The sequence below is a fragment of the Pyrus communis genome, chromosome 8 (assembly GCF_041283825.1).
Source record: "Pyrus communis isolate YQ-2024b chromosome 8, ASM4128382v1, whole genome shotgun sequence".
NCBI lineage: Eukaryota > Viridiplantae > Streptophyta > Magnoliopsida > Rosales > Rosaceae > Pyrus > Pyrus communis.
Genome location: NC_142572.1, coordinates 15,246,781 through 15,272,415, shown reverse-complemented (window position 1 = coordinate 15,272,415; position 25,635 = coordinate 15,246,781). Strand labels below are relative to the sequence as shown.

Genomic DNA, 25,635 nt, shown 5'->3' with positions numbered 1-25,635 from the left:
GGGCGCATTGCTATATCTTGCCAAAAGATTCACAGCGAATGAGATGTCAGATCTAGTGCACTGAGCCAAGTACAATAAAGCCCCCAATTGCACTTATGTAAGGAACTTTGGGTTCCAAAATCTCTTCTTCGTCCTCCTTTGGATGGAAGGGATCTCGTTTAGCATCTAAAGTTCGAACGACCATGGGTGTACTCGAAGGCTTCGCTTTATCCTCATTAAAACGATGTAACACCTTTTGGGTGTAGTTTGATTGATATACTAAGATTCCATCCAAACAATGCTCGATCTCTAGGCCGAGATAGTATCGATTTTTCCTAAGATCTTTCATCTTAAATTCCGATTTCAAGTGTGCATCAATTTCCTCAAGCTTTACGGGAGTCCCAATGAGGTTCATGTCATCGACATAAACTATAACGATTGCAAATCCAGAATGTGACTTCTTTATGAACACGCATGAGCATAATTCGTTGTCCACATAACCCTGACTTGTCAAATATTCACTCAGATGATTATACCACATCCGCCCGGATTGTTTCAATTTGTAGAGTGACCTCTTTAACCTAATTGAGAGAGTGTTTCATGGTCTAGAAATATTTGAACTAGTCAATGGTAGTCCTTATGGAACTTTCATGTAAATTTCTATATCTAGATCCTCATAGTGATACGTGGTTACCACGTCCATAAGTTGCATATTTAGTTTTTCGGAAACTACCAAACTGATTAGGTAGTGGAACGTTATAACGTCCATTACGGGGGAATACGTCTCCTCGTAATCAATCTCAATGCACCGAGAGAAGCCTTGCATTACGAGGCGTGCTTTATATTGCACTATTTCATTCTTCTCATTACTTTTCCTCACGAAAACCCACTTGTAGCCAACAGGCTTCACGCGTGGTGGTGTGAGAACAATAGGTCCAAACACTTCACGTTTCGTGAGCGAATCAAGTTCGACCTAGATTGCTTATTTCTAGTTTGACCAATCAGTTATACGTCAGCATTCATCAACAGAACGTGGTTCAATGTCATCATTAAGCATGATGTCAGTAGCTACTGAGTACGTGAATGCATCGTCGACGATCATCTCATTCCTATTTCTAACCTCATCCAATCATAATGGACTGAAATCTCGCGATTTTTAGGAGGCCGGCATGTTTCATATGAAAGATCACCGTAATCTAGAATAACCTCATGCGTTGAAAAAGGATGAGTGAGCGATGGTCGAATTCAAACTGGGGTCACTAGTTGGTGCCATTTTCCTCTTCCGGGGTTGTGAATCCTTTGAACCAAGGGGTCTTGCATAGTTCAGGATAAGGTTCTAAAAAACGTTAGGCGCTAGACGCTAGTACCGTGGCAGGCTGGCGCCTATCGCCTAGGCGGCCTGGGCGGATTTAGGTAAATTTCTTGTATATCTTGTAAATAAGTGCATATTGACACTTACAAAAAAAATTATACTTATATGAAATCCATGGATAAGATAATAAAAGAATGATAAAATGCAAAAAGAGTATCTAACAAGTCCAAAATTTAAAAATACATTGAGCATATATGCCATATAACTATAGTGAGAAGTATTGTAAGATGATACATATACAATAAGTTCATAAGTTAAATACACATAAAATACAAAATAATAGAAAAATAAGGAAATATAATAATTAAATTTATCATAACAAAACCTAATAATACTAGTGGGTTGTTATTATTAACCACAATTTAAAAGTTAATAAGATTGTAACCATATAAAATGGCCCAGCCTAGCCTACCCACTCCACCCTTGCTTTCTTTTCACTCTTATCTTCTTTGTTCTGTCGCATCACCTTTTTTTATTTTATTATAAACGCCTCGTTTCTATAAACTAATTAAATGAATCAAATTGTATACCTCTCTCTCTCTCCATCTTTTTGGTAAACACCCCCTTGTCTATAAACTAATTAAAGGAACCAAATTGTGTGTATATATATATATATATATATATATATATATATATATCTCTCTCTCTCCCCATTTTATTATAACCAGCCTTCCATTTCCTCTTCCAACACCTCGTTTCCATCGTCACCTCTCTGTCTTTAAGAAAGAGGTGTTGCGTCTTTTACTCTCTCTCTCAGAATTAGGCCCCTTTCTAGAGCTCTCATCGTCAGAGCTCTCATCGATGTTTGTGAAGAAATCCGAGCTGGGTTCTTTCAACTATCAAGAAGGTTTGTATGTATCACCAAGATTTCTACTGCGCTCTCTCTTTTTTGACAGATTGTAGCGAAATGGATAACCACCAAGGCTCTAACGAGCCCGCCTAGACTACCGCCTACCACCACCTAGGTAGCACCTAGGCGGCCGACTAACTTCTACCTGATTTTATAAACGTTTTGGCATAAATCCCGGTGGTACACCACCGCTTAGGCCAATTTTTAGAACATTGCTTCAGGGTCGAAGCAAATGATTGGCTAGCCGCCAATGTACCTTGTCGCATGGAAGGTGCGGCCTCCCCATATTCAGGGACGGTTCAGCCTTCCCAAGCAGGTTGTGGACGTACATGGGGTACATTTATCCTTACAGGTGCGTTTGCAGTGGGTATATGTGATCTTGTCACCTTTACTAAATCATTAAAAGCATCCGGCATGCTCTAAGCAATGCTTTGAAGATCTATATTTCGTCGTAGCTTAGTTTCAGACTGGGTAGTGCGGGGATTTAAATGAGACATAGTATAAGCATACCACGATAATTCGCAGCGTTCTACGGAAACGTTAGCATGCTTATCTCCCTTTAAAGACGGGAAGACTGTCTCATCAAAGTGACAATCTACAAAACGTGTGGCAAAAAGATCTCATGTCAAGGGTTATAAGTAACGAACAATTGATGGTGAATCATAATTGACATAGATTTCCACTTTTCTTTGAGACCCATTTTGGTTCATAACGGCGGCGATATTGACACATAAATGGCGCACCCAAACACCCGTAAATGCAAGACGTCAGGCTCGTATCCAGTGACTAACTGTAACAGTGAATGTGGTTAAGTAGCGATGGGCCTCAGGTGGACCAACATAGCTGTGTGCAATATTGCATAGCCCCAGGCAAATACCGGTAGTTTAGTTCGCATAACCAAAGTCCGAGCGATCAATTGAAATCACTTTATGAAAGCTTCTGCTAGGTCGTTTTGGGTGTGAATATGGGGTACAAGATGTTCCACATCAATCCCTATTAACATGCAATAATCGTTAAAAGTCTGTAACGTAAACTCTCCAGTGTTATCCAGTCGAATCGACTTAATCGGATAATCAGGGTGGTGAGCCCTTAGCTTAATGATTTGAGCTAGGGGTTTAGCAAACGCAGTGTTGCATGTGGACAATAGGCAAACATATGACCATCATGTCGATGCATCAACCAACACCATAAAGTATTTAAATGGTCCGTAAGTTGGTTGGATAGGCCCACAAATGTCCCCTTGAAGCCTCTAAAGAAATTTAGGGAGGGCGTGAATAATCTTTGTATATGAGGGTTGAGTATTCAACTTCCCTAAAGAACATGCTTTGCATGGCAGAAGTCCAACATAGGGATATAACTTATGCTCGTGCGAAGATTTGAGAATACGACACATCATTTCACGTCCATGATGTCCTAAACGGTTATGCCAAAGCAACAAAGTGTACTGGAACTCAGGCATAGGGCTGGCCACACTGTGGGCTTCTATGCCGCGAATGGTTGTGATGTACAACCTACTCGATAGACGTTCCAACTTCTCGTGAATACGCTTCTGGGCATATTCGTATGAAATGATACAAAGAAATTCGATACCATTATCTTCAGTGGTTTCAATGTGATATTGATTATCTTGAATATCTCTAAAACTCAGCAACATTCTTCAAGAACGTGGAGAATAAAGTGCCTCCTTGATAGTCAAGATAGTACCATTGGACAACATGATATGTGTCTTTCTGTATCCTTCAATCAGGTTGGATGAGCCTGAGAGAGTTACCGAATGAGCTTTCTTGGGTATTAAGTTAGTAAAATAATGTTGTTCATGCAAGATGGTGTGCGTGGTTGCACCATCTGCCAAACAACTAACTTCCCCACTAGACATACCTAGAAATAAATTGATTGAATTGGTCACATGTATAAATATAATTCCATTCATTCAATTAAGCAATTTGAGAAAATAATATCCATTCAAGTAACAATCCATAATTCAAAACAAACCAAAACCAAAAAAATTATTCCAAATACTTAGAAAAATTGTTCAAAATTAAATCATAAACCTAGAAAAATAGGGGGGTAGGGCCGGCCACTCCTAGTGGGCTCGGCCACTAGGGGTAAACACCCTAAAAACATGACTAATTTATTCATCCATAGGCACTGACGCCTCCTGAAAATCCGATATCTCCATTGATGTAGTTACATCTTTCGGATGATCCATATGTGCAAAGTTAGACTCACGACGAGAATGATACTTAACAATAGTCTCAGGGGAAGCTCGGCATATACGTGACCAATGATCCCTTGATCCATAACGATAACACATGTCTAGTTCAGTAGAAATGGGCTGAACGGGAGCTTTGCCGTTGTTCTTGAAGTTTGGGGCCTTAGGGGCGAGTGGTGGACGCTGCTGGGTCACATTTCCTCCTTTATGTGTGGCACTTTGTTGACCTTGGGCCCATGGTGGGGCTTGCCACCCATTGCTACAGCGACGATGATTTTTTCGTCGTTTATGGCTACTAAAATGTGTCGCTTGCGCTTCAGGCTCGGCATTCGAGCAATCGATCAAGCTTGATGATTCTTCATCAAAAGCTAGTTTTGCTTTTCAGCGAGAAGTAAATAGAGATCAAATCCGAATACGTGGTGAATTTCTATGCCCTATATTGTTGTTGTAGGACAATATTAGTGGCATGAAAGGTCAAATAAGTCTTCTCCAGGAGATCTGATTCGGTTAGTTCCACTTTGTAGAATTTCAACAGTGAACAGATTTTACAAACTTCAGAGTTGTATTCATTCACGGACTTAAAGTCCTGGAAGTAAAGATGCTGCCAGTCGTGTCTTACTTCAGGCAAGTATATGTATTTCTGGTGATCGAAACAGTCGGCCAGAGCAAGCCAGAGGGTACGTGGATCATCCTCAATGAGATAATCAGTTTGCAGTGCATCATGGATGTGTCTTCAAATGAAGATCATTGCAGTAGCCTTCTGAGCTTCGTCAACAAGTTTGTTGGTGATAAGTGTCTCGATAGTGGCTCTAATACCCTTTGCAATCAGATGAAGCTTCACATCTTGAACCCACTTCAGATAGTTTCTTCTAGAGACTTCTAGAGCAGAGAAATTGAGCTTGTTCAAGTTCAACATGTCCCTAAAACAGAGGGAAAAATGTGATTAGTCATATGGTAAGCCATAAACATATATCGTATAACATGTAGGATCTATAGACATGTATTGGTTTAATTTATGCATGAAAACTACAGGTTTCATGTGGTATGTTTTGAATGAAAACTTCAGGTTTCAAAGGCACTAAATTTGAAACTATAAGTTCAATTTAATTTTATGAACAATTAGTTCATAATGAGAGGTTCCTGCAAGAAACACAGAATGCAATATATTAATTTGAATATAGTGAATTTGAGGTTCTTTGGGAACTTAAGTATGAGAGTTTCGTTACTACGAAAGTATGTCACGGTTTAAAGTATAAAAATAAATTATTAAATCGTTAATGTCCAAAAGTGATATTTAGGTTAATAATTTTGGATTCATTATTAGATTAATGGACTGCTGGTCGCTTTTAATTAATTCAATAAATTGGGCCATACATGTTCGATTGTAGAAGCTAAATAATATTAGAATAATATTATTGAATAAAAAATATAGCCCCAAATATAATTAGGCACAGGTTGGGTGCCTTGAGTAAAAGGCAAGGCCCAAAAGTCCTCGGGAGTAGGTTGCAGGCCATGAAGGTGAAGGAGAAACCCCAACCGCAGCTGGGTTTCAAGGTTAGGCTGAGGGGAGGGCATGAGGCAAGGCCTAGTAGGAGCTAGTCTTGGGTCGCATAGGGAGCCTAGCCGCATGGGCTGTCTGCATGTGATGTGGGAAGTAGGCCGCAATGACCAAGCCTAGCCTTGTGGGTTGGCGTGGAAGACACGGGCCAAGGTGCAGGCTGCAGGCCTGGGCAACGATTGGGCTCAAGGCTTCAGGCCTTGCCCGAGGTTAATTCCAGGCTGAGGCTTGGTTGTTGATTCCACAATGATGGTGTGGTGGTGTGCTAGACCATGTCCAATTCCCTTTTTTTTTTTCAAAATCCCTTAGGGTTTGGGAAACCCTAAATATGCTTGTAATTTAATTTTATACGTTGACTCACATATTCCACATAACAATTTAATTGTGCAATGCATGAAACAAATATATATATTGACAAAAATATAAACATATACAATATATATCTAAAGGAAAATATAAATATAGAGGGGTTCATGCATCATGGGTAATGTTTTCATGCTTCGTGGACGTTTCAAATATCTTCTTTTATTTTAAGCGTACCTGATTAGCAGAAAACGAATAAGCCTTTGAATTTGGTGGAAGATAGCCTCCTCCTACGATGCGTCAATTCCTCAGCTTTTGGTAAGAGCATGCTGATAACATGTTATAAGCCTATTTGATTGAACGATTAAGGTGTGTTTGATTCACCCCATTGTGCCTTTATTTATAGTAGTAGGATAGGTAAAAACCTTTTCCTTTAGGATTACAACATTGAATAAGTAATCTACTCCTAATAGGAATATAAGATACACTCTCATATCCTCTAGGATTTACACAATCACATTCCTATTCTCAATATGACTGCAACAATTTTTTCTATTTTTTTTAGTAAAGTGATAGCATTATTGGGTTAGGGGAAGAAAATTGGTGGAGAATTTTTAGTCAAAAAATACCAAAATTTTTCTAAAAAAATTATTTTTTCTATTTTTTCAGTAGAATGATAGTGTGAGCATGAGAAAAAAAAATCCTAAAGAAAGGTTCCTCCCTAGAAACCTCTGTCAGTAAGAAAAACAAAACAGAGCTTCATTTTCGATTCAAGGAATATCTGGAGGAGAACCCCTGGGATTGTTTCTTTTCTTCTTCTTTTTTTCACCTCGGAAATAAGGAGTTTATCTCCTAGATGTCTCTCTCCCCGTTTCATTATAAAAAAGTTTTATTTGCCCCAATATTGTGGCTAGGGCTTTTGTTGATCCCTTGTTTATGGGATTCATACTGGCCTTTTTGGGTCGAATCTTGCTTTTAATTCTCTGTCTTTTGTCATGTCTGATGTGATCTGCTATTATGTATTGATGATGTCGTCAGACCAAGTTCATTGAGGAGGAAAGTTGACCAGATGGATTTGTTTTGATTTGGTACTTTCAGGAGTAAGTACTACACTGCGATGTGCATGTTTTACTATAATTACATTGGTTTTCACCAATTTAGGTGAATTAGTAAATAGTTTATATGAAATCATTACTACTTACTTTAATTCCATAAAAATTTAGTAAACAGTTCAAACATGATTTTGATTATGACTTTTGCCCATTTCTTCCTCTTGTTTTACTTACGGATTAGTAAACAAACTATTATAACATGTTTACGTACTATGAGTAACATAAATATGGAATGGGAAAATGCAATGTGTGATTATGATTCTCATTCACGATATATGAATTGTGCAGTTACTAACACACAATTATGAACAAATATGTGAACATCATGTTAAAATGGAGCTTGCTTTATATGCTCGTTTAGATGTATTTTTAAAATTCCTAAAAATACGTTTAGAAATTTTTTTTTTATTCCAAAAATACTTTTAGAATTTACTTCTAATTTTATTAAAGATTAATTTTAAAAATATTTTCATAAAAAACATTTTCAATAATTTTAAAAGTAATTCCAAACGAGTTAATAGATACTCCAAATCTTGGATTTAGCATACGCAAAGAATCAAAATAAAATAATAAAAGGATTTAGATCCACGAGACAAGTACGGTCCAGAGAGTTTAGTGAAAAAACAAGTACGGTCGAAGAACTGTCTAAATTGGAGGGAGGAGAGAAGAGGAAGAGTCCCCGGACAGCGGCATATCACCGCGCCATCGCGTTTGGGGTTTTTCATCACAAACGGGAACAAGATTTACAACCAAAGAGAAACGACTTAGGGTTTCGCACTCTTCCAGTTCCGCGGTACCAGCATTGCCTCGGTTACTATCTTCGGCTCTGTAGAGAGCCGCTGTAAGGTTCGATTTTGCCTCTAAATTTTTGTTATTTCGTTATTTTTCCACTCGCGAATTGTTTCTATGTTTGGTGATTGTATATGGCTTTCATTTATTCGATTTAATTGTCAGTTTTTCCGGACCGGTTTAAAAGTTTTTGGATTTCATGCATTTGAGGATTGTTCTATGTTGTTTCTGTTTTTTTTTTTTTTTTTTTTTTCATCCAATTGGTTTTTTTCTAATTTTTTCGTTTTGGAGGTCTTCAGGGATGTAATTGGCATAGTTTACAGTTTTGAGTGCTTAAATCATAGATACAAGAAAGTGCAGTTAGTTTCTCAGGAAAGTAGGACTCTGGGATTCTAGGGTTTTTTTTTGTATCAATTGAAAGCTAATGCTTTTATTTAATTTCTGGAGAGAAAATCTCGTACTGTCCCTAATCGGTTTCACTTTGGCAGTATTCCTCTTTATTGCTTTGAACTGAGGTAGTGTTTTATGCTTACGGTAAACCAGGATTGGTAATCGTAGTGGGAAAAAAAGATTTCTTGGGTGGAAGTTGTTCTCGAGAATCATTATTTTCTTACATTATTGACTGGAAATTGTTCTATTGAAATATTGATAATAGGTTTTCCCTACTTTTTCAGGTTAACTGTGAGTCTGCTTGTGAAGAGGCCTGGTGGGGGAATATGGAAGAAGATACACCGACTGAAGAGCTTGAATTTACGTGGGGAAAGAAGAAAGGAAAGGGAGGGAAAAATAAGGACGTTCTGTTTTATGAATCTTTCACTTTTGATGGTGAAGAGTATACCCTGTATGATTGTGTATATCTTTACAAGAAAGATGAACCTGAGCCTGAGATTGGAAAGCTAATAAAAATATGGGAAACTGGTGAGAAGGCAAAGAAAGTTAAAGTTTTATGGTTTTTTCGTCCTTGTGAGATTTCAAATTTTCTTGGAGGTGAAGAGATACTTGAGAATGAGTTGTTTTTGGCATCCGGTGAAGGTGTAGGCCTTGCGAATCTTAATCCATTGGTAATTAAATTTTGATTTATGCTTTTCACTAGTTTATTACTTGTATTGTTAGAAATGTAATTATTGCTTGATCAGGTAAAGGTATGGTATATAGTTCGCCAGGTTAAATGAAAATAAAGTCTTTCTGATTTTTGATTAATACTGATGCAGGAACTTTCTGTGCTGTATATCTTTGCAATGTTGTTATTTCTTTTTCTTCGTTCTGCTGCCAAGTTTGTCTGCAAACTTTTACATATTTTTTTTCACCAGGGGTTGACTAAACCATGCACTTGTATTTTATAGATTGGTTGAAAGTGTTTGAATATAATTTACAACAGATTCTACGTCTCTGGTACAGTAGGACCGTAAAATATTGTTAAGCTTCTTAGTGTTTTATTTTTTATATTTCTTAGAAGACTCTAATTGGCAATCCTTACAACTTTGATTTCCAGCAATACCATAAGATATGCATTCCCCTTGTGATGGCAGTTAAATTGTGTCAGATTACATGTTCTCTCTCTCTCTCTCTCTCTCTCTCTCTCTCTCTCTCTCTCTCTCTCACACACACACACACACACACACACACACACACACACAATTACAAATACATGCTAAGGTGAACTTGGGTTTTGAACTTTTGGTAGTATTTGATGGATGTTATCATTGTTCTAAAAATCCCCTCCTAGGCCCACCTAGGCACTAGGGGGCTGGCCACTGCCCCGATTGGTTCCTAGGGTTTGAAAATTAGAAAAGTGTGCTTAGACCTACTTAGGTGTCTGCCTAGCCTGTCTAGGTGCTAGGCCCTAGCTCGTCGCCAAACCTAGCGCCAGCGTCTTTTAGAACATGGGATGTTATATCTCTAATAAACATGGTAGTATGACAAGTGAGAAATTGTTTTAGTTGGTAACTAACTGTAAATATTTGTGCATTAAATGAAACTAAGAACTTAGAAAAATAGATTATGTACATGTATTGGTAACTAGGAATTGAGTTTATACTTTATACTATGATAACATTGTAGCATAATCTTAACAAGTTGTGGAGCAACAGTTATGTTATGTTCTAAGACTGCCACCAATCTTGGGACTCTCTTTATCACAAGATATCATTTGTGATTTTTGAAGCACTGTTGGAAGGTTCAATTGCAGGGGCTTCAACAATGGATCTCATGCTTTTATACCATAATAAAGTTTATGTTGTTAGGATATAAATCAACAATTATTTCATATTCTACTATTATACATCAATGGTCTTGTTGCTGAATTGTATAATCAAATCAGGAATCTATTGCTGGAAAATGCAATGTTCTTTGCATTTCAAAGCACAAGGAAAATCCTCAACCATCAGACGAAGAGCTTCAAATGGCCGAATTTGTGTTTCATCGAACCTTTGATGTTGGGCTGCAAAAAATTGCCGATAAGATGGAAGGAATAATTGCTGGGATTGATGGTATGTATATCTGTCAACTTGGAGTCTTGTAGTTTGACATATAGTTACATGTTTGTTTCCGCATTTCAAGTCTTATATCTTTGTTTATGTAATTGTTGCAGTTAAATTCATGTTTAACAAAAAGGAAATTCAGAAGCCTGGTGGCGTTCTGAAAGTTGATTTAGGAAAAAATGAAGTTTGTGGGAATGTCATAGCAAGTAATGAAACAATGGTTCTATCAAAGAAAAACTCATTTAAAGAAAATATCACTTTAGAGACAAATGAAAATTGTGTTGATTCTTCAACTCAAGAAAATGGTGATTTGGTTAAGCATAAACCATCACTTGTAGAAAAGCCTGCTTCTGGTGTAGGTTTAAATTCAAGTGACACGAATAAAATGAATGAAAAACTGGAACATGTGTCAAATCCCATGGCCTTGTTGAGGTTTGAAGTTAAAAGTGATGAAGGTGAGGTTAAGCATGGTAAAGTTCATGCACGACAAGTTGAAGAGGAAGAAAAAGTGAAGTTCACTAAGGATAACATTGATTCGGATAATAGGCCAACCAAGAAGGCGAAGCTTGATACGGGAAAAATTAGAGAGCGAATACATGTGGAGGTGGAAAGAAAGAAAAAATTTACCAGTGTTTGTGACCCAAAGGTGAAGAATGACGCTTCAATTGAAGTGGGCAACGATAAAAACAAAAGTAGTGACTTGAAGCATAGGAGTGATACAAAGGTTTTATACCCAAAGGTTTCTGATGAAGTGGACCATGGACAATCAAAAAAGCCGAAGCTTGACACTTCAATTGAAGTGCCCAATGACAAAAGCAAAAGTAGTGACCCAAAGTGTGTGAATGCTACAAAGGTTTTATCACCGACTATGTCTGCTCTTGATGATATATCCAAACTTAAGTCTGCAAAGGATTCTCTTGGAACAAACAATTCCCCTCTCAAGAAGATGAAGCCTGATGATAAGGCAACGACCATTTCCAATGGCAACGATGGCAACTTGCCTAAAGCATCTCAACGTAAAGTCAAACATGATTGTCGTGGAACAGACAAAGAGTCTTGCAAGAAGATAAATCTCAATGAGAAGGCCATGGCGCTTTCTGATGGCAAGTTGCCTAAAGTGCCTCCTACACAGTCTCAAAGTATGGCTGATAAAGTTGATGGCCTTGTAGTGGAAGTTACTCGACATCCCAATGGTGTAAGTAATGCCTCTCTTTCCTCATTTCATTCTTGTCCAATGATCACCTTATTGATAGTGTGATTTGTTGTTATTCCCCACATGAAGTCGAATGTTGGTGTCATTTCTAGCATGTTTTTTCTTTGGGTCTTACAAATGCCATGCTTTGTTTTATATGGTGGAGTGTCCATATATTCTCTCTCTCTCTCTCTCATGATTGAGGGTTTCCCCAATGTGAAAGTTTGGCGAAGCCCTTGGTTTGACATAATTGGAACTACTTTTAGCGTTGATTTTGGAACATTAAATAGTTTAGAGAAGGTTGGTAGTTATATTTTGTTGATAGTTATGTTTAACCTGTTACCGAAAAAAAGAAGAAGATATGTTTAACCAATGGCACACCCTTGGAGATGCTCTAATTATGGAGAGGCACGATGTTGGGGTTAGGGCTTTTTTTTGTTTTTGTAGTTAAGGCACAAATTGGCACTCAATTGTAGCATTCGATAACAATTGAGGTCTACTCAAAAGAGTTGGTACTCATTCATTGTACACATGGCGAGTTGACTCTCGTTAGTACTTTGTGGTCGAGTTGACATCACGTGCCATGTGTGCTACACAAGAGTGCTTCATGCCTTGCCTACATTAGTTACTTTTCTAAATGAATAATGCCAAGGCTATCACGAACTACCAACGTTTCTAGGAAATATTCAAATCATCAACCAAACTTCAAATTTTAATGCTTCTTTTATGGTCGTGGTCATCGTGGCCTCAGTCAATGATTACGCCATTGTATAGTGTAACAATGTATGAGAAAATCGTGCTTTGAGACACAACCATTTTGGTATAAGAGTCTTATATATGAAGTACTAAGACCCTTTTTACCTTTTATGACTTAACAATAGTTCTTCACTAAACCATTCATTCGTGTCGATTTTTTGTGTTATTTCCATGTGGAATTATGCTTAAATTTCTAACTTGTTGTGTTCAAATATATCAAGTTGAACCATTCACAAAGTTTTCATTCGAGTTCAGGTCATGAATGATTTCGCCAATGGTCATAGTAATGGAAACAATGTTCTACAATCTTATTTTTAGTTGAGGTAACTCCCTTCTTGTAATCCTTGCTAAGTTTGATTAGTGTCCTCGTGGTGTAATCCTTACTGGGTTGAAAATAGTTTTTACTTGTTTCTTTCTTCATCTTGGTTCTTTCAATTAGAACACTAAGGGCTAATTTGGCACTTCTTTTGGAATGGATAAAAGCGTTTTTGGATGACCAAGGGCTCTTTCTTTTTAGGAAGCACGTTTACTCACAAGTCCTTTTATACTCATTAATTTCTTGTTACATTAAAGGGTTTCAGACTATGGACCTAGCCTACTTGTACTCATCGCCCTACGCCCACCCTCATCACTAAGCTCACAAGTGCTTTTATAAGCCACAAGCATTTTTACGTTTTCATGTCAATCGTTGAAGAAGTTTTTTGGTTATCCGCAAGTGCTTTTAAAGCTCGCTTGGAACTACTTGTTTAGAAAACGCTTACGCTTATAAGCGCTTTTGGTACAAGTGATTTTTGAAAACCCGTTGAAGTTTTTATTAAAACTCAAGTGCTTCCGATAAAAACAGTTGGATGTGCTTTTTGAAGAAGCGCTTGAAGAGTGCTTTTCCATAAAGTTCTCATATGACATACTAGATGAAGCCCACATTGTCTGTAAATATAAAAATTTCAAGAAGTAAAAAAAATATAAGGAAAAGAGAGAAGTTGGAGAGAAAGGTGAGAGAGAATGTGACTATTTTTTTAGGGAAGTATTATTAGCACTCCAAAAATCTCTTCCTACACTCCTCACAAGTGTATTTTTCTTTCCAAATATAGAAAGTTAGGAGTGTAGAATGAGAATTTTGGAGTGCTAATAACAATTCCCTTTTTTTTATTTTATGTTTTTTTAATTAGAGATGCTATGATTACATGTGAGTGAGGTTTGAAATAAAAAAAAAGCAAAATTTGGTTTGTGCGAAATTACATTACTGCCCATGATTTTATTTTTGTGATATAAGATCAATTTGTCTCGTTACCTTCTTTTGGTTGATAAGGAGGGTTTTGGTAATAGGTTGTTTAGATAATAAGTGTTTTTTGTTAAACATAATCATAAGTGCTTTTGGTTGTCAAAAATCACTTTACTACTTGACGAGGCTTTTAGCACTTTGAATGAGTCCTAATTAAGTGTTTCTTTGTTATAACAACACATTAGTGTCTCTGAAGTACTTGGTTGGAAGAACTTCAAAGTGTTTTTCCATAAAGCACTTGGCTTTTATAGAGTATTTGTTGTGATTCTAACAAAAAGCCTTCTCAAGGGATGTCATGATTTTCTTGTGGGCTCAACTTAAACCATTGGGCTTGCGTGTCTGAGTTTTGGTGCATGCCAAGTTGCAATACGTACACCAACACTGGTTTAGTGGTCCTAGCTTTAGGAGTACCAATGACCATCCCTAAAGTGCTTATGAGTGTTTCTTTTAAAGCATTTCAAGTGGGCTCTAATTTAGTGTACTCCTTCAAATTATTCGTTATCCTTTATTTCTTGAGATTTGATTTAATACATTCACCTCTTGATCTCCCCATTCCTTGTCCTCCATCTACCATCAAGTTTTCACCTTGTGCATCGCCAGAGGCGGATCCATTCATGGACCCAGGTGGTCCCGCGACCCTCTGAAGTCTGTAGAAGCTCCTGTAAGGACCTCCAAGTATCACCCAATGATTTGGGCAAGTGGTGGAGGAGAGAAGACCACCATTGCTATGTTGCTGCTGTGTAATAGAAGCTTTGAACAAAGAAGAGAGGTCTAATTTCAGATGAAGAGGAACACAGAGCTCTTTGCTGTTCTTGGGCCTTGGTTCCAATGAAGAAAGAGAAAATGACTCTCTCTCCATTTCCACATGACCAACTCCCCTTTTTTCTTTTTCTTTTTGTTTTTAATTGTTGTACAATCAGATTATGCCATCTAGGATTTTTGTTAATACCTTATACATGTTTGGCACTGTTATTTCTTTTAAAATTCAATGTAAATTCATACAACCTTTGAAATATTTCGTAAAGTACTACGGACTTTTAATCACTTGAACTTTCATCTCATACTATCAAATTTACTAGAATACTAAAGCGAAAATTATGATATTCTCAATACAAGTGTAGTTTTTTTTTTTTTTTTAAAGTGTAAATAGGCACTTATTTATATTATATATAATAAAGTTACTTAAATCCGCCTAGTTTGGCCATCTAGGCACTAGGCTCCAGCCCGCCGCTCAACTAGCGCCTATTGTGTTTTAGAACCTTGATTAGGATCACCCGATGTTAGAATCCTGGATCCATCGCTGCTGCACAAATAGAGTTCCCTTCTTTCTAGGATAGTGTTCAAGTGAAGCCTCAGTTACTTCATAGTGCTCAATGATTTCCTTTTCGTACTGTAGAGTACAACCAATTAATTATATTTATAGGGATGTGATACCAAAATGCAAAGGCAGTGCCTTCAACACTGAAGGTCTGCTTCTTATTTGGTATTCAATTACTAATAGGTTCTGTTAATTAAGATTATCATTAACTGATGCAACTGCCACCATGAGAAATATATGTAGTTGCATCTGTGGTATGTCTGACTATGTCTAGATAGTGATTTTCTAGCACTCTAATTTCCCGTAAATGCTTATTGCTGACTTTTCTCATACAACATGAGAGAGGATCTGTTTTGTTATATTACAACCAAGTTGTGCTCAACCTAGTTTAACTGGATGATGACTGGAGTTTTACACAAAGAGATACAACAGCTTGTTTCAAGTTTGCAAGACTACACACCATTCTCACACAAATAGATATGCATTAGCACACCATCAGTTAATTAATCAATCCCCAATACAACTGTAGAGGGCATTGTATTCTCTTTTTCCTCAAATGAACAGGTTTAGATTATAACACATCATCTCAATAGAAGTTGGTTTTACCTAACATTTATTGTGTTTTGGGTGAGGGGTTTGATAGTCAGGTTTACTGTTAGTTCTTTTGTGTTATTAATGCCTAGTTCTTCCAAAATGATAACATAAAGATCCCAAAAAGGTTAACCTTGGATTTAGTTCTTACAGTTTCTCATCTTCATTTTTGCAGGATAGAAGAACATGGTTCAAGGGATTTGTGAGTTGTTCATTTTCACTTCTATTCTTGGGTTCAATTGTTAAATTTGCTTGTGAATCTCAAATTTTTGTTTACTGTTGAATTTGATTCTAGTGCCTTGCACCTGTAAGGCCTCAAAACTGTCTTCCACTCTTTTGTCGAGGGGCAAGTAAACATAATGGGGTGTTGTCAATTTGAACCTCAACTAGTAATTACTTTCACCAAAAAAGTTCAAAGAAAAGTTCTTTTAAATTGGCGTTTAATGGATGTTTTAAAGTGGACAGTAGTGAGGGCCATGTTGGTGAAGAAAGTTGGGGTTCCACCATAAAACCAATTGGCAATATGGGGAGTAGCCCCATAAAACCATAAAACCAATTGGCAATATGGGGTTCCACCATAAAACCAATTGGCAATATGGGGAGTAGCCCAATCTCTTATAAGCCCATGCAAGGTCCCTCCTCCCATCAACGTGGGACTCATTCTCAACACGCCCCCTCATGTGTGGCGAATTTTCGAGCCTAACACGTGGACAACACAACGGGATGATGTGGAGCACATGTGTCCCAACGTGGCTCCGATACCATGAAGAAAGTTGGGGTTCCACCATAAAACCAATTGGCAATATGGGGAGTAGCCCAACCTGTTATAAGCCCATGCAAGGTCTCTCATCCCACCAATGTGGGACTCATTCTCAACAATTGGACTGATAAATTGTCTTTTATCAATGTCAGCCTTGGGAAGATAGAATTCAGAATGCACATGAGCAAGGCACTCTTGTTCTGCTCCAAAATTTGGATCCAGCATACACTTCAGCGCAAGTGGAGGTAATAATCGCATTGGAGGTTTAGATGCATATGCTGCTGTTACTTGGAGTACAGATTTTGAACTAAATGTACTAATGTAGTGTACTATTGTGTTTGTACTTGTCCAATTTTTCATCATTGTCAACTCCAGGCTGCCATTTATATGTTGGGTTCTCTACGTTACAGCAACATCTAATTTGATCTTATGCATTTCATTTCAGGACATAGTATGGCATGGTATTAAGGAAAGCTGCACGGCTAAGATGATTCAGCGGACTGCAAATTCTAGTCCTCACTATGGTACAGATAATGTATTTGAATGACTTATTTTATTCTCTTATCTATTTTCTTGGAAAATTTGACTCAATCTTGCTTTCAGATGATAACATGTATTTGTAAACACAACATGGATGAAATTACGCATATGGTCTAATTGTAATTTTTTTTTGTTTGTTCATATTGTAGGACAAGCTCTTGTGATTCTCAAAACTAGGGAAGCAGCACAAAAGGTTGTTAGAGAATTGGATGAGGGCTGCCTATTAATGTCAAATGGAAGGTTTGTAGTTGGATGATATTCTAGCACAGGCTCTGCAGCGTACATCATTTTGCTATTTATTCTCATATATCTTGTTTTATTTCTCCTTATCTGTTCCACTCCCCATTAAATAACTTAGAATCCTCTGCATACCAAGATTTCTTTTTCAAGTTCTTTCTTATGACTTACTGATGACCTTTTCTGTTGTGTCCATTTTTTCTGTTTTATCAAATCAAAGCAGTTAGCATCTAAGATTTTTTCACGGGGCGGTGTATTTGTTTATAGTTCCTGTTATTCTAACTGCTCTCGATTGATGAAGGAGACAGGCATCTGTCAATCTCAGTGTGATTATCAGCTTTTACTTTATCTAATGCTAATTTTTGCAAATTGGGTGTCTCGCATGATTATACATAGTTTTATGTGATTTGTAGGCCTCTGGTTGGCAGCATTGGAACTCCTTGTTCCTCAGAAAGGAAGCCACCTTTTTTTGGTCATTTAACTATCGAGAAACTTTGGCACCAAAATGCACGAGAAATGGTACAGTTGCATCTCTCTCTCTCTCTCTCTCTCTCACACACACACACACACACACACACACACTCTCTCTCTCTCTCTCTCTCTCTCCCTCCCTCCCTCCCTTACATGCACGTGAGCGCACACGCTCCAACAAGGCTCCTTACAAGCATCGTCACATATAAGAGATATACAGGCACATAAAGTTGTTATTATTTGTTTCTGTTTAAATTTTCTTCTCATCTACATATTTATATTTTAATTTCACATCCAGAAAGAAGCCATATCAACTTCACATTGTTCCCAGCCCAACACTATTGAATACAATATGGCCATGGAGTGGTGTTTACAACAAGAAGGATCAGATCTTTTTTGGAAGAACTTGTATAAGGTCTTTGAAATATTCCATCTCATCTTCAATTTATTGTATTGTGATGGAATAATGCTATTAATGTTTCTTCATTTTATTTCCTTTGCCAAGTTATCTTAAATGATATTGTTTTTGCTTCCCAAATTTGTTTTTAGCAACAAGGAAAGGAGTTGAGACAACTCAAAGCTAAACTTAAACTCAAAGATGCACTTAAGGCGAAGTAAGCAGTGTGGCTGGGTAAACTTGCTTCCATTGGTAAGTTTTGCAACAAAGAAAGATCTCTACTTCCAACATTGAGTTACTTAATTCCATTGCTCCTTGAATTTTTTCACCCATCAATTATCTTTACATCAGCTCTATTCGCTGTGATTCAAATGAATATTTTCTCCTCTTTTGGGGCTTTGTGAAATTGTCAAGAATGATCTAATTTCATATTTTTTTATACTTGTGTGGAAGTGATTCATGAAAGTTCAATGCAAAGGTTTTAAAGGCTCTGGGCCAGCAAATGATGTGTATCTGTTCCCCTGTACAGTGTATTGTAAAATGTGTGCGATCTAACACATTTAAGTTTCAGTTAAATACTTGCATCGTTCGTAGTCCTTTCCTTGAGTAGGAGAAACTCAAATCATATATTTGCATATTCTATTTAGTCTATACTCTCTCTCTCTCTTTATCTGAGTTTAGTCTATTGACACAATCCTTTTTTCTTCCCCTAGTTTTATCATGGAAGAACTTATATGGCTGGGCCGTAATTCAGGGATCGGGCAATTTCATGGTTGCACAGGTACAAATATTTTGTTCAGGACTGGTTTCCAGGTGTTGTGAATCTCACCCGTAGTCTTTGCCCGTAGGAAATAACCGGACGGTATGCTTACATATGAGCTCCATCACCGAATAAAAATGTAAATTCCTTGGTATCATTTTCAGATAGGTGAATGGCCGTTTGTACAGTTATGATTTAGGTTAAACAAGTGTTTTTTCATCTCAGTTGAAACTAACAGACCGTGGTCGTTGTTTGTACAGTTATGATTTAGGTTAAACAAGATTTTTTCGTCTCAGTTGAAGTTAACAGGCCAAAATTCTTGTAGGCTCTTTCTAGTCCACTATTTACCTTTGAAAAGTTTTTCTTGGTGGGGTGACTGGTCAAATTCACTCTTTGTATGGGAGAAGGAACTTACATTTAAGGGGATGACAATTATCTGTTCTAAATTAATCACGTTGCATCATATGAGAAAGTTAAAAGACATGGTCACGAGATAGGTTTATGCATTGCCATTTTGCCATGGGGTTTTGTTGTTGATTTTGGTATTTATAAAAATTAAAGTAACTAGGGGATTAGAACGAAGGAATAAAAATTAAGGGAGTTTTAACGAAAAGTTTACGGTACTGTTCCTTTTAACGAAAAATCATATTTTTACATTAAAAAGTCAATTCTGGTACTATTTATTTTACTTTTTATTTTGTCCTTATCATTAAAACTTAAAGTTTTCAAATCATTTTTATTAGTTTAATTAAAAATTAAAGGGAATAAATCAAGCCTTGCCCTTTGATTTAATTTATGATACTTTTCTATTGGATTTGACATTCCTCCCAGCCAAGCAACAAAGCGTTGAACAGTTGAAGCACCAAAAAAGTTGGTCTACTTTCGCTGTTCCGTAGCGAAAATATATTTAAAATTTTAGATTAATAACACCTGATTTTTTTCTACTTTTGTGCAAATCAAAATTTACGGTTTTACAATTTAGCACTCTCGTTAGGGCTCGTCCGATAAACGTATATTCTTTATACAAGCAATAGTGGAAGGGAGAAATCAACTTTGGATAATGAGTGCAAGATGGCATGTTCTTGTTGGCCATTGTGTTGCAAAAGACTTGCAACCAGTGGCGAAGCCACATTAGGACAAGGAGGTGTGGTTGCTATCGTTGTTGGAAACCCTATGAAGAGCGAGGAATCCCGCTCCTTTGGACTTGCACGTTCGGTGAAATGCTTAAATGAACGAAGACGGCAAATTTGACAGCAGGGAGCTTGGGAAAGTCGAGCTTCTCCCGGCCTTGAACGGTGGTCAAACGGGGCAAGGATTGGGTGGTTCTTGTTCAGGAGACTAAGATGAGTTGAATGGGGGTGGTGGCTGAGATAGTATTTGCCGGAAAATTCACCTAAAAAATTTGCAGAAAACTAGGTCGGTACTCAGGTAACCAGGTCGTCGGGTTGGTCTTTCCAAAAATGGTAAGTCTGCTCCAGGTTTATTGGAGCTCCTATATACTGAACGTCCAATTTGTCCCTGTCTTTGCTCACTTATTTCACATTTGTTACAACTCTATTTCGCGAACCGTTTTCACCTACACATGTGGAGTCGAGCTCTATTCGAAAATATTAAGAGTAACCTAGAAAGGTCTACAAATTTTTAATGATTAATTACAAAAGAAAATGAACTTTGTAACTTGCCAACTAAAATTCTAAAATTAACGTTAATAATAGTAATTTCCTGAAAATACAAATTTTAATAGTGAAATCTAGGGATGGAATTTTACATTTAGCCTTTTAAGTTTTGCCCCTTCCTCTGACAATTCCTGGTTTCGCCACTACTTGTAGCACACACGTGTTCATGAGGCTCTTTTCTCTTAAAAAGCTTAGACATTTCTTCCGTTTGCTTTCAAACTCGTACGAGTGTGTACCATTTTCGTTAAAGAAATGACGAGGATTCCCTTTAAAGGAGACTTGTGCATTAAGTGGATAGAGTTGCCGAATTGCAAAACTGTGAAAAACTGAAAACATTTGAACATAAAGTACGCAAATTTCTTCAAGAACAATATTGACATTTTATTTTAAGTAACTTATTCGGCACATGATATGAGTACAAAATCAATAAGTTTTGTTGGAGGAGGCCACAGTAATATCACCTTTTACCTCACCGGTCAACGTTTATTCCATTCACACCAAGTAATTTTTACTTTATTTTTTACATGAAGTAAGTCATTAGGTAGGTAATCATCTGTTTACCACTTAACGCACTTATCAACAAGTACGACGTCGTATCAACTGCCTCAAAATATGTGACCGTTAATATTTAAAATCATAACTAGGGACACCTCGAGTAGACGTTAATTCCTCCGTTCCGTGCGAGTACACAAAAATTCTCTCCCTCTCTCACTTCTTCTCTCTCTCCCTCCTCTCCCCCCTCCCTCCCTCTCTCTCTCTCTCTCTCTCTCTCTCTCTCTCTCTCTCTCTCTGCTCACTCTGTAGTCTGTACCAGTTTTGGCAGCACTCACACTCTTTTCATTTCACTTCGTTGCCCTCCTCCTCCATTGAAACACTCTTTCCTCTCTCAAAAGTGAAAACCCGAAAAAGCCCGTCTTCGCCTCAAATATCTCTGACCTACCAGAGCTCCCAAAACCCAGCTCCAACAAGCTTCACTCTGCGGTGGAAGTGGCGCCGTCTTAGCCGCACCCAGAAGCTCCAAACGCAAAGCCCACATGTTGTTTCTCGTATTTTTTCCAACCTTTTGCTCTTAAATGTCAAAAAGTCCAAAACTTTGAGGATTTTTTAGTCGTATTTTTCTGAAGACACCCACAAAAGAATGGGTTGCGCCCAATCGAGAATCGACAACGAGGAATCTGTGTCGCGATGTAAGGAGCGGAGAAACCTGATGAAAGAGGCGGTGGTGGCCCGGAACGCCTTCGCTTCCGGTCATTCCGGCTACGCCGTGTCCTTGAAGAACGCCGGCGCTGCGTTGAGTGATTATGGCCATGGAGAAACCCAAGTGACCCAAGAGATGGAAATTCTTCACAGCCAACACCGGCCGATGGACCCTGCATCTGAGCCGCCGCCTCCGCCGCCACCCCATTTGGAGAATTTGAACCTTCCGCCGCCTCCGCCTCCTTTGCCCACTTTTACTCCGAGTCCGATCAAGCGGGCCATCAGCATGCCGGCGACGAGTGCTGAGGCTCGAAAAATGGGGGGGCGGAGAGTTGGGCTGGCCATTGCCGAGGAGGATGAGGAAGAAGAAGGAGACCATGAACATGGTGAGGATGAGAGCCATAAAGGATTTCAGAGGAGATCGAGAAATGGAGCTTCGGAGAAGACGTCGTCGCCGCCGAGGACGCCGGAGATGAAGGCGGTGCCTCCAATGCCGGAGTCGAAAGGCATGGCTTGGGACTATTTCTTTATGGTGGATAACATGCCGGGACCTTGTTTGAGTGAGAATGAAGAAGCTGAGGAATTTGGTGAAGATGAGAATATGGGGATTGGTGGCGGCGGCGGCGGCGGTGATGTGGATGATGGGGTTGAACCTAAGACTCCGGAAAAAGTGGAGGAGATTGATGAGAAGCCGGAGGAGGAGACTCCGGTGAAGGTGGCAATTGAGCATTCGAAGACTGCACCACCGGAGTTCAGTAGGAGAGTAGCTAATGTGATTCCTGGTGTGACTTTGATGGACATATTGAATAAGATTGATGATCATTTCTTGAAGGCCTCCGAGAGTGCTCAGGAGGTTTCCAAGATGCTCGAGGCCACTCGGTTGCATTATCACTCGAATTTCGCAGATAATCGAGGTATACGAGTCTTCGTATTTGCTTTAAGATCAAGTTCTTTTATATGATATGCTTGTCTTGTTCTGCTTCTTAGGTGTAATGCAATGGTTATGTTGCTCTTAAAAGTTTGAAAGAGACCTTTTTTTTTGGCTCAAAAGCTTGGGCTTTAGCCTTTAAATATCAAAATAATAAATCTTTGGTATTCAAACTACCTTTTGGTAATCTAATGTCAACCAAAGATGTTTACACTTTCTGAAAATTGAGAAAAAGCACTTTGTATAAGAACTTTGCCAACATGTTGCCTCTAGTGACATCTGAAACTAATTCCTCTTTAGTTGTCGGCATTTACCCTTTTTTGTTTAAAGTTTGATGCTTTGAATCATCCTGTTCCAGTACTTGAAAAGTGTTGAACTAGCTTATGAGGCCGGAATTTGAATGGCTGTTGTGCCGAGAACATCTTTTGGTTTTTCTTGAAATTCTATTTGTGAGAGAGATCTGCTGAATCATTTGTTGGATGTGGTGCTGATTCTCGTGATGTTATGCAGGACACATTGATCACTCTGCAAGGGTTATGCGTGTTATTACATGGAATAGGTCGTTCAGAGGCATACCAAATGGTGACGGGAAGGATGAAAACTCAGAAGATTATGAAACTCATGCCACTGTTTTGGATAAGATGTTGGCATGGGAAAAGAAACTTTATGATGAAGTGAAGGTATATTGGATTAGTTTGTTTCATTTTAATTTTTTGCTGCTTTTCATCTTGATTCACTAGTGCCATCCCGCATCATGAACACTGTTAGTTGTGGCGGTCCTCTTTCTAATTGGACAATTGATAACAGAAAAATGTACGGCTTCCTATATGTTTATTCTCTTACACTGAAACGTTTTTTTATCTTACTTTATGTTGATAGCAAGGGGAGCTTATGAAGGTTGAGTATCAGAGAAAGGTTGCACTGCTGAATAAGCAGAAGAAACGCAGCACTAGTGTTGAAACCTTGGAAAAAACAAAAGCAGCTGTAAGTCATTTGCATACAAGATACATTGTTGACATGCAGTCCATGGATTCTACAGTTTCGGAAGTAAATCAATTACGGGATGAGCAGCTGTACCCTAAGCTTGTTTCTCTAGCTGATGGGTAAGCTTGTGCATTGAGATATCTCATTGCTTATTTACTTCGTTCTTGTTCCCCTTTTGTGTCTTCTTGATTGATCAGATTATCGTTTCTGTCTTAAAATCATTTGATTATGCATCAAGAGCGTTTCATCATAAAAAGACCAGCAACATTTAATGTTCCACAAAAGTACCATCTCTATTGCGGAAAATTGAACTGATGGATGATTTCTGTTTCTGTAATGTTATGTGCTCGCACACAATTATTGTACGTGATTTTTCATCTAAGTTATTTGCTTCCACCTTAATTGATGTGGCCATTTGCTTGTATTACTGAGAAAAGGTTTCCACTGGAAATATATTAATCACATATGCAACTCAGGATGGCAAAAATGTGGGAGAACATGTGCACAGATCACGACAACCAGTTGAAGATTGTTACAGACCTAAAGTCCCTCGACATTGCCCTAACTCCAATGGAAACAACCAAGCACCACCATGCCCGCACTGTCCAACTTTGGAACGTTCTCCAAGAATGGCATTCTCACTTCGTAAATCTCGTGACTCATCAAAAACAATACATCCAAGCTCTTAATAGCTGGTTGAAGCTTAATCTCATTCCCATTGAAAGCAGCTTAAAAGAGAAAATCTCATCCCCGCCAAGAGTTCAGCATCCGCCAATCCAAGCTCTCCTCCATTCATGGCACGATTTTCTTGAAAAGCTTCCTGATGAACTTGCAAAATCTGCAATATCGTCCTTTTCGGCTGTGATAAAGACCATCATACTTCATCAGGAGGAGGAGATGAAGCTAAAGGAGAAGTTTGAGGAAACAAGGAAGGAGTATCTGCGTAAAAATCAGGCATTCGAGGACTGGTATCAAAAGTACTTGCAGAGACATGCGCAAATGGATGAGGAGAGAGGTGAAGATGCAGTTCCCAAGGATACCGTCTCAGAGAAGAAATTTATTGTTGATAGCTTGAAGAAGAGACTGGAAGAGGAATGTGAAGCTCACCAGAGACACTGTATACAGGTGAGGGAGAAGTCACTCGGGAGTCTCAAAACTCGCCTGCCTGAGATCTTCCGTGCCATGACAGACTACGCTCGTGCATGTTCCGAGGCTTATGGAAAACTGAGGTCCATCAGAGAGGCACAAGTATGAAGATGGTGATGTCCTAATGTGTATGATCTGTTTTGCTAGGAAGTAGGATTGTGCACGTTTTTGTATGTGGAAAAATTGTTTCAGTTGGTTGGTTATCTTTATTCCTCTGAAAAAATTGCTGAAACATGCAATCATGCATAGGAGACAACGAAGTTGTGATTCTAAGGGAAATTTCATTTAACTTGTACATTTTTTTTGCTTGTGGAATTGGTATTAGCAGTTCAAAATAATCAAATTGCTCTCTAGCCCTTTTTTTTAATTAAAAAAAATGTGTTGATATTTTTAGAATGTCGATAACAGTTTCATATTTTTGATCACGTCTTTTTTTCAAATGGTTTTCACATGCAGTTGAAATTCTCCTGTGCCACCATGGCACGATGATTATTGGACGGTAACACTATTTACATGAGAGAATCCTCCACATGCTGGGGTTCACTATTAGTGAGGATTGGTTGTATTGTATAGACAACAGTCTATATACCAGATCTTTTCGTCCTATGAACGAAACTCTCTCACAAAGGAGGGACTTTTTTATGAGAAAAAATTCTTCTATGCAATTAAGTTTTAATCCTACCAACGTCATCATCATTCAATTAATATTTATCATGCGTTTCAAAAATACATTATAATTCAACTG

General features: G+C 38.2%; 2 protein-coding genes across 2 annotated transcripts; both read left to right on the top strand.

Moving 5' to 3' along the window:
• The first annotated feature begins 7,934 nt into the window (after window positions 1–7,934).
• LOC137716818 (protein ANTI-SILENCING 1) lies at window positions 7,935–19,254 on the top strand. Its single transcript, XM_068456190.2, has 12 exons — window positions 7,935–8,232; window positions 8,850–9,236; window positions 10,496–10,664; window positions 10,766–11,850; window positions 15,970–15,996; window positions 16,707–16,799; window positions 17,000–17,078; window positions 17,244–17,334; window positions 17,745–17,850; window positions 18,101–18,217; window positions 18,352–18,451; window positions 18,913–19,254. Exons 2-11 carry the CDS (start codon window positions 8,892–8,894, stop codon window positions 18,418–18,420), a joined length of 2,181 nt encoding a protein of 726 aa, XP_068312291.2. The 5' UTR covers window positions 7,935–8,232; window positions 8,850–8,891; the 3' UTR covers window positions 18,421–18,451; window positions 18,913–19,254.
• Window positions 19,255–19,469: 215 nt separating this feature from the next.
• Window positions 19,470–25,228, top strand: LOC137716864 (protein ALTERED PHOSPHATE STARVATION RESPONSE 1-like). The gene is made up of 4 exons (XM_068456226.2): window positions 19,470–22,746; window positions 23,271–23,440; window positions 23,640–23,863; window positions 24,221–25,228. Exons 1-4 carry the CDS (start codon window positions 21,774–21,776, stop codon window positions 24,996–24,998), a joined length of 2,145 nt encoding a protein of 714 aa, XP_068312327.2. The 5' UTR covers window positions 19,470–21,773; the 3' UTR covers window positions 24,999–25,228.
• The last annotated feature ends 407 nt before the right edge of the window (window positions 25,229–25,635 follow it).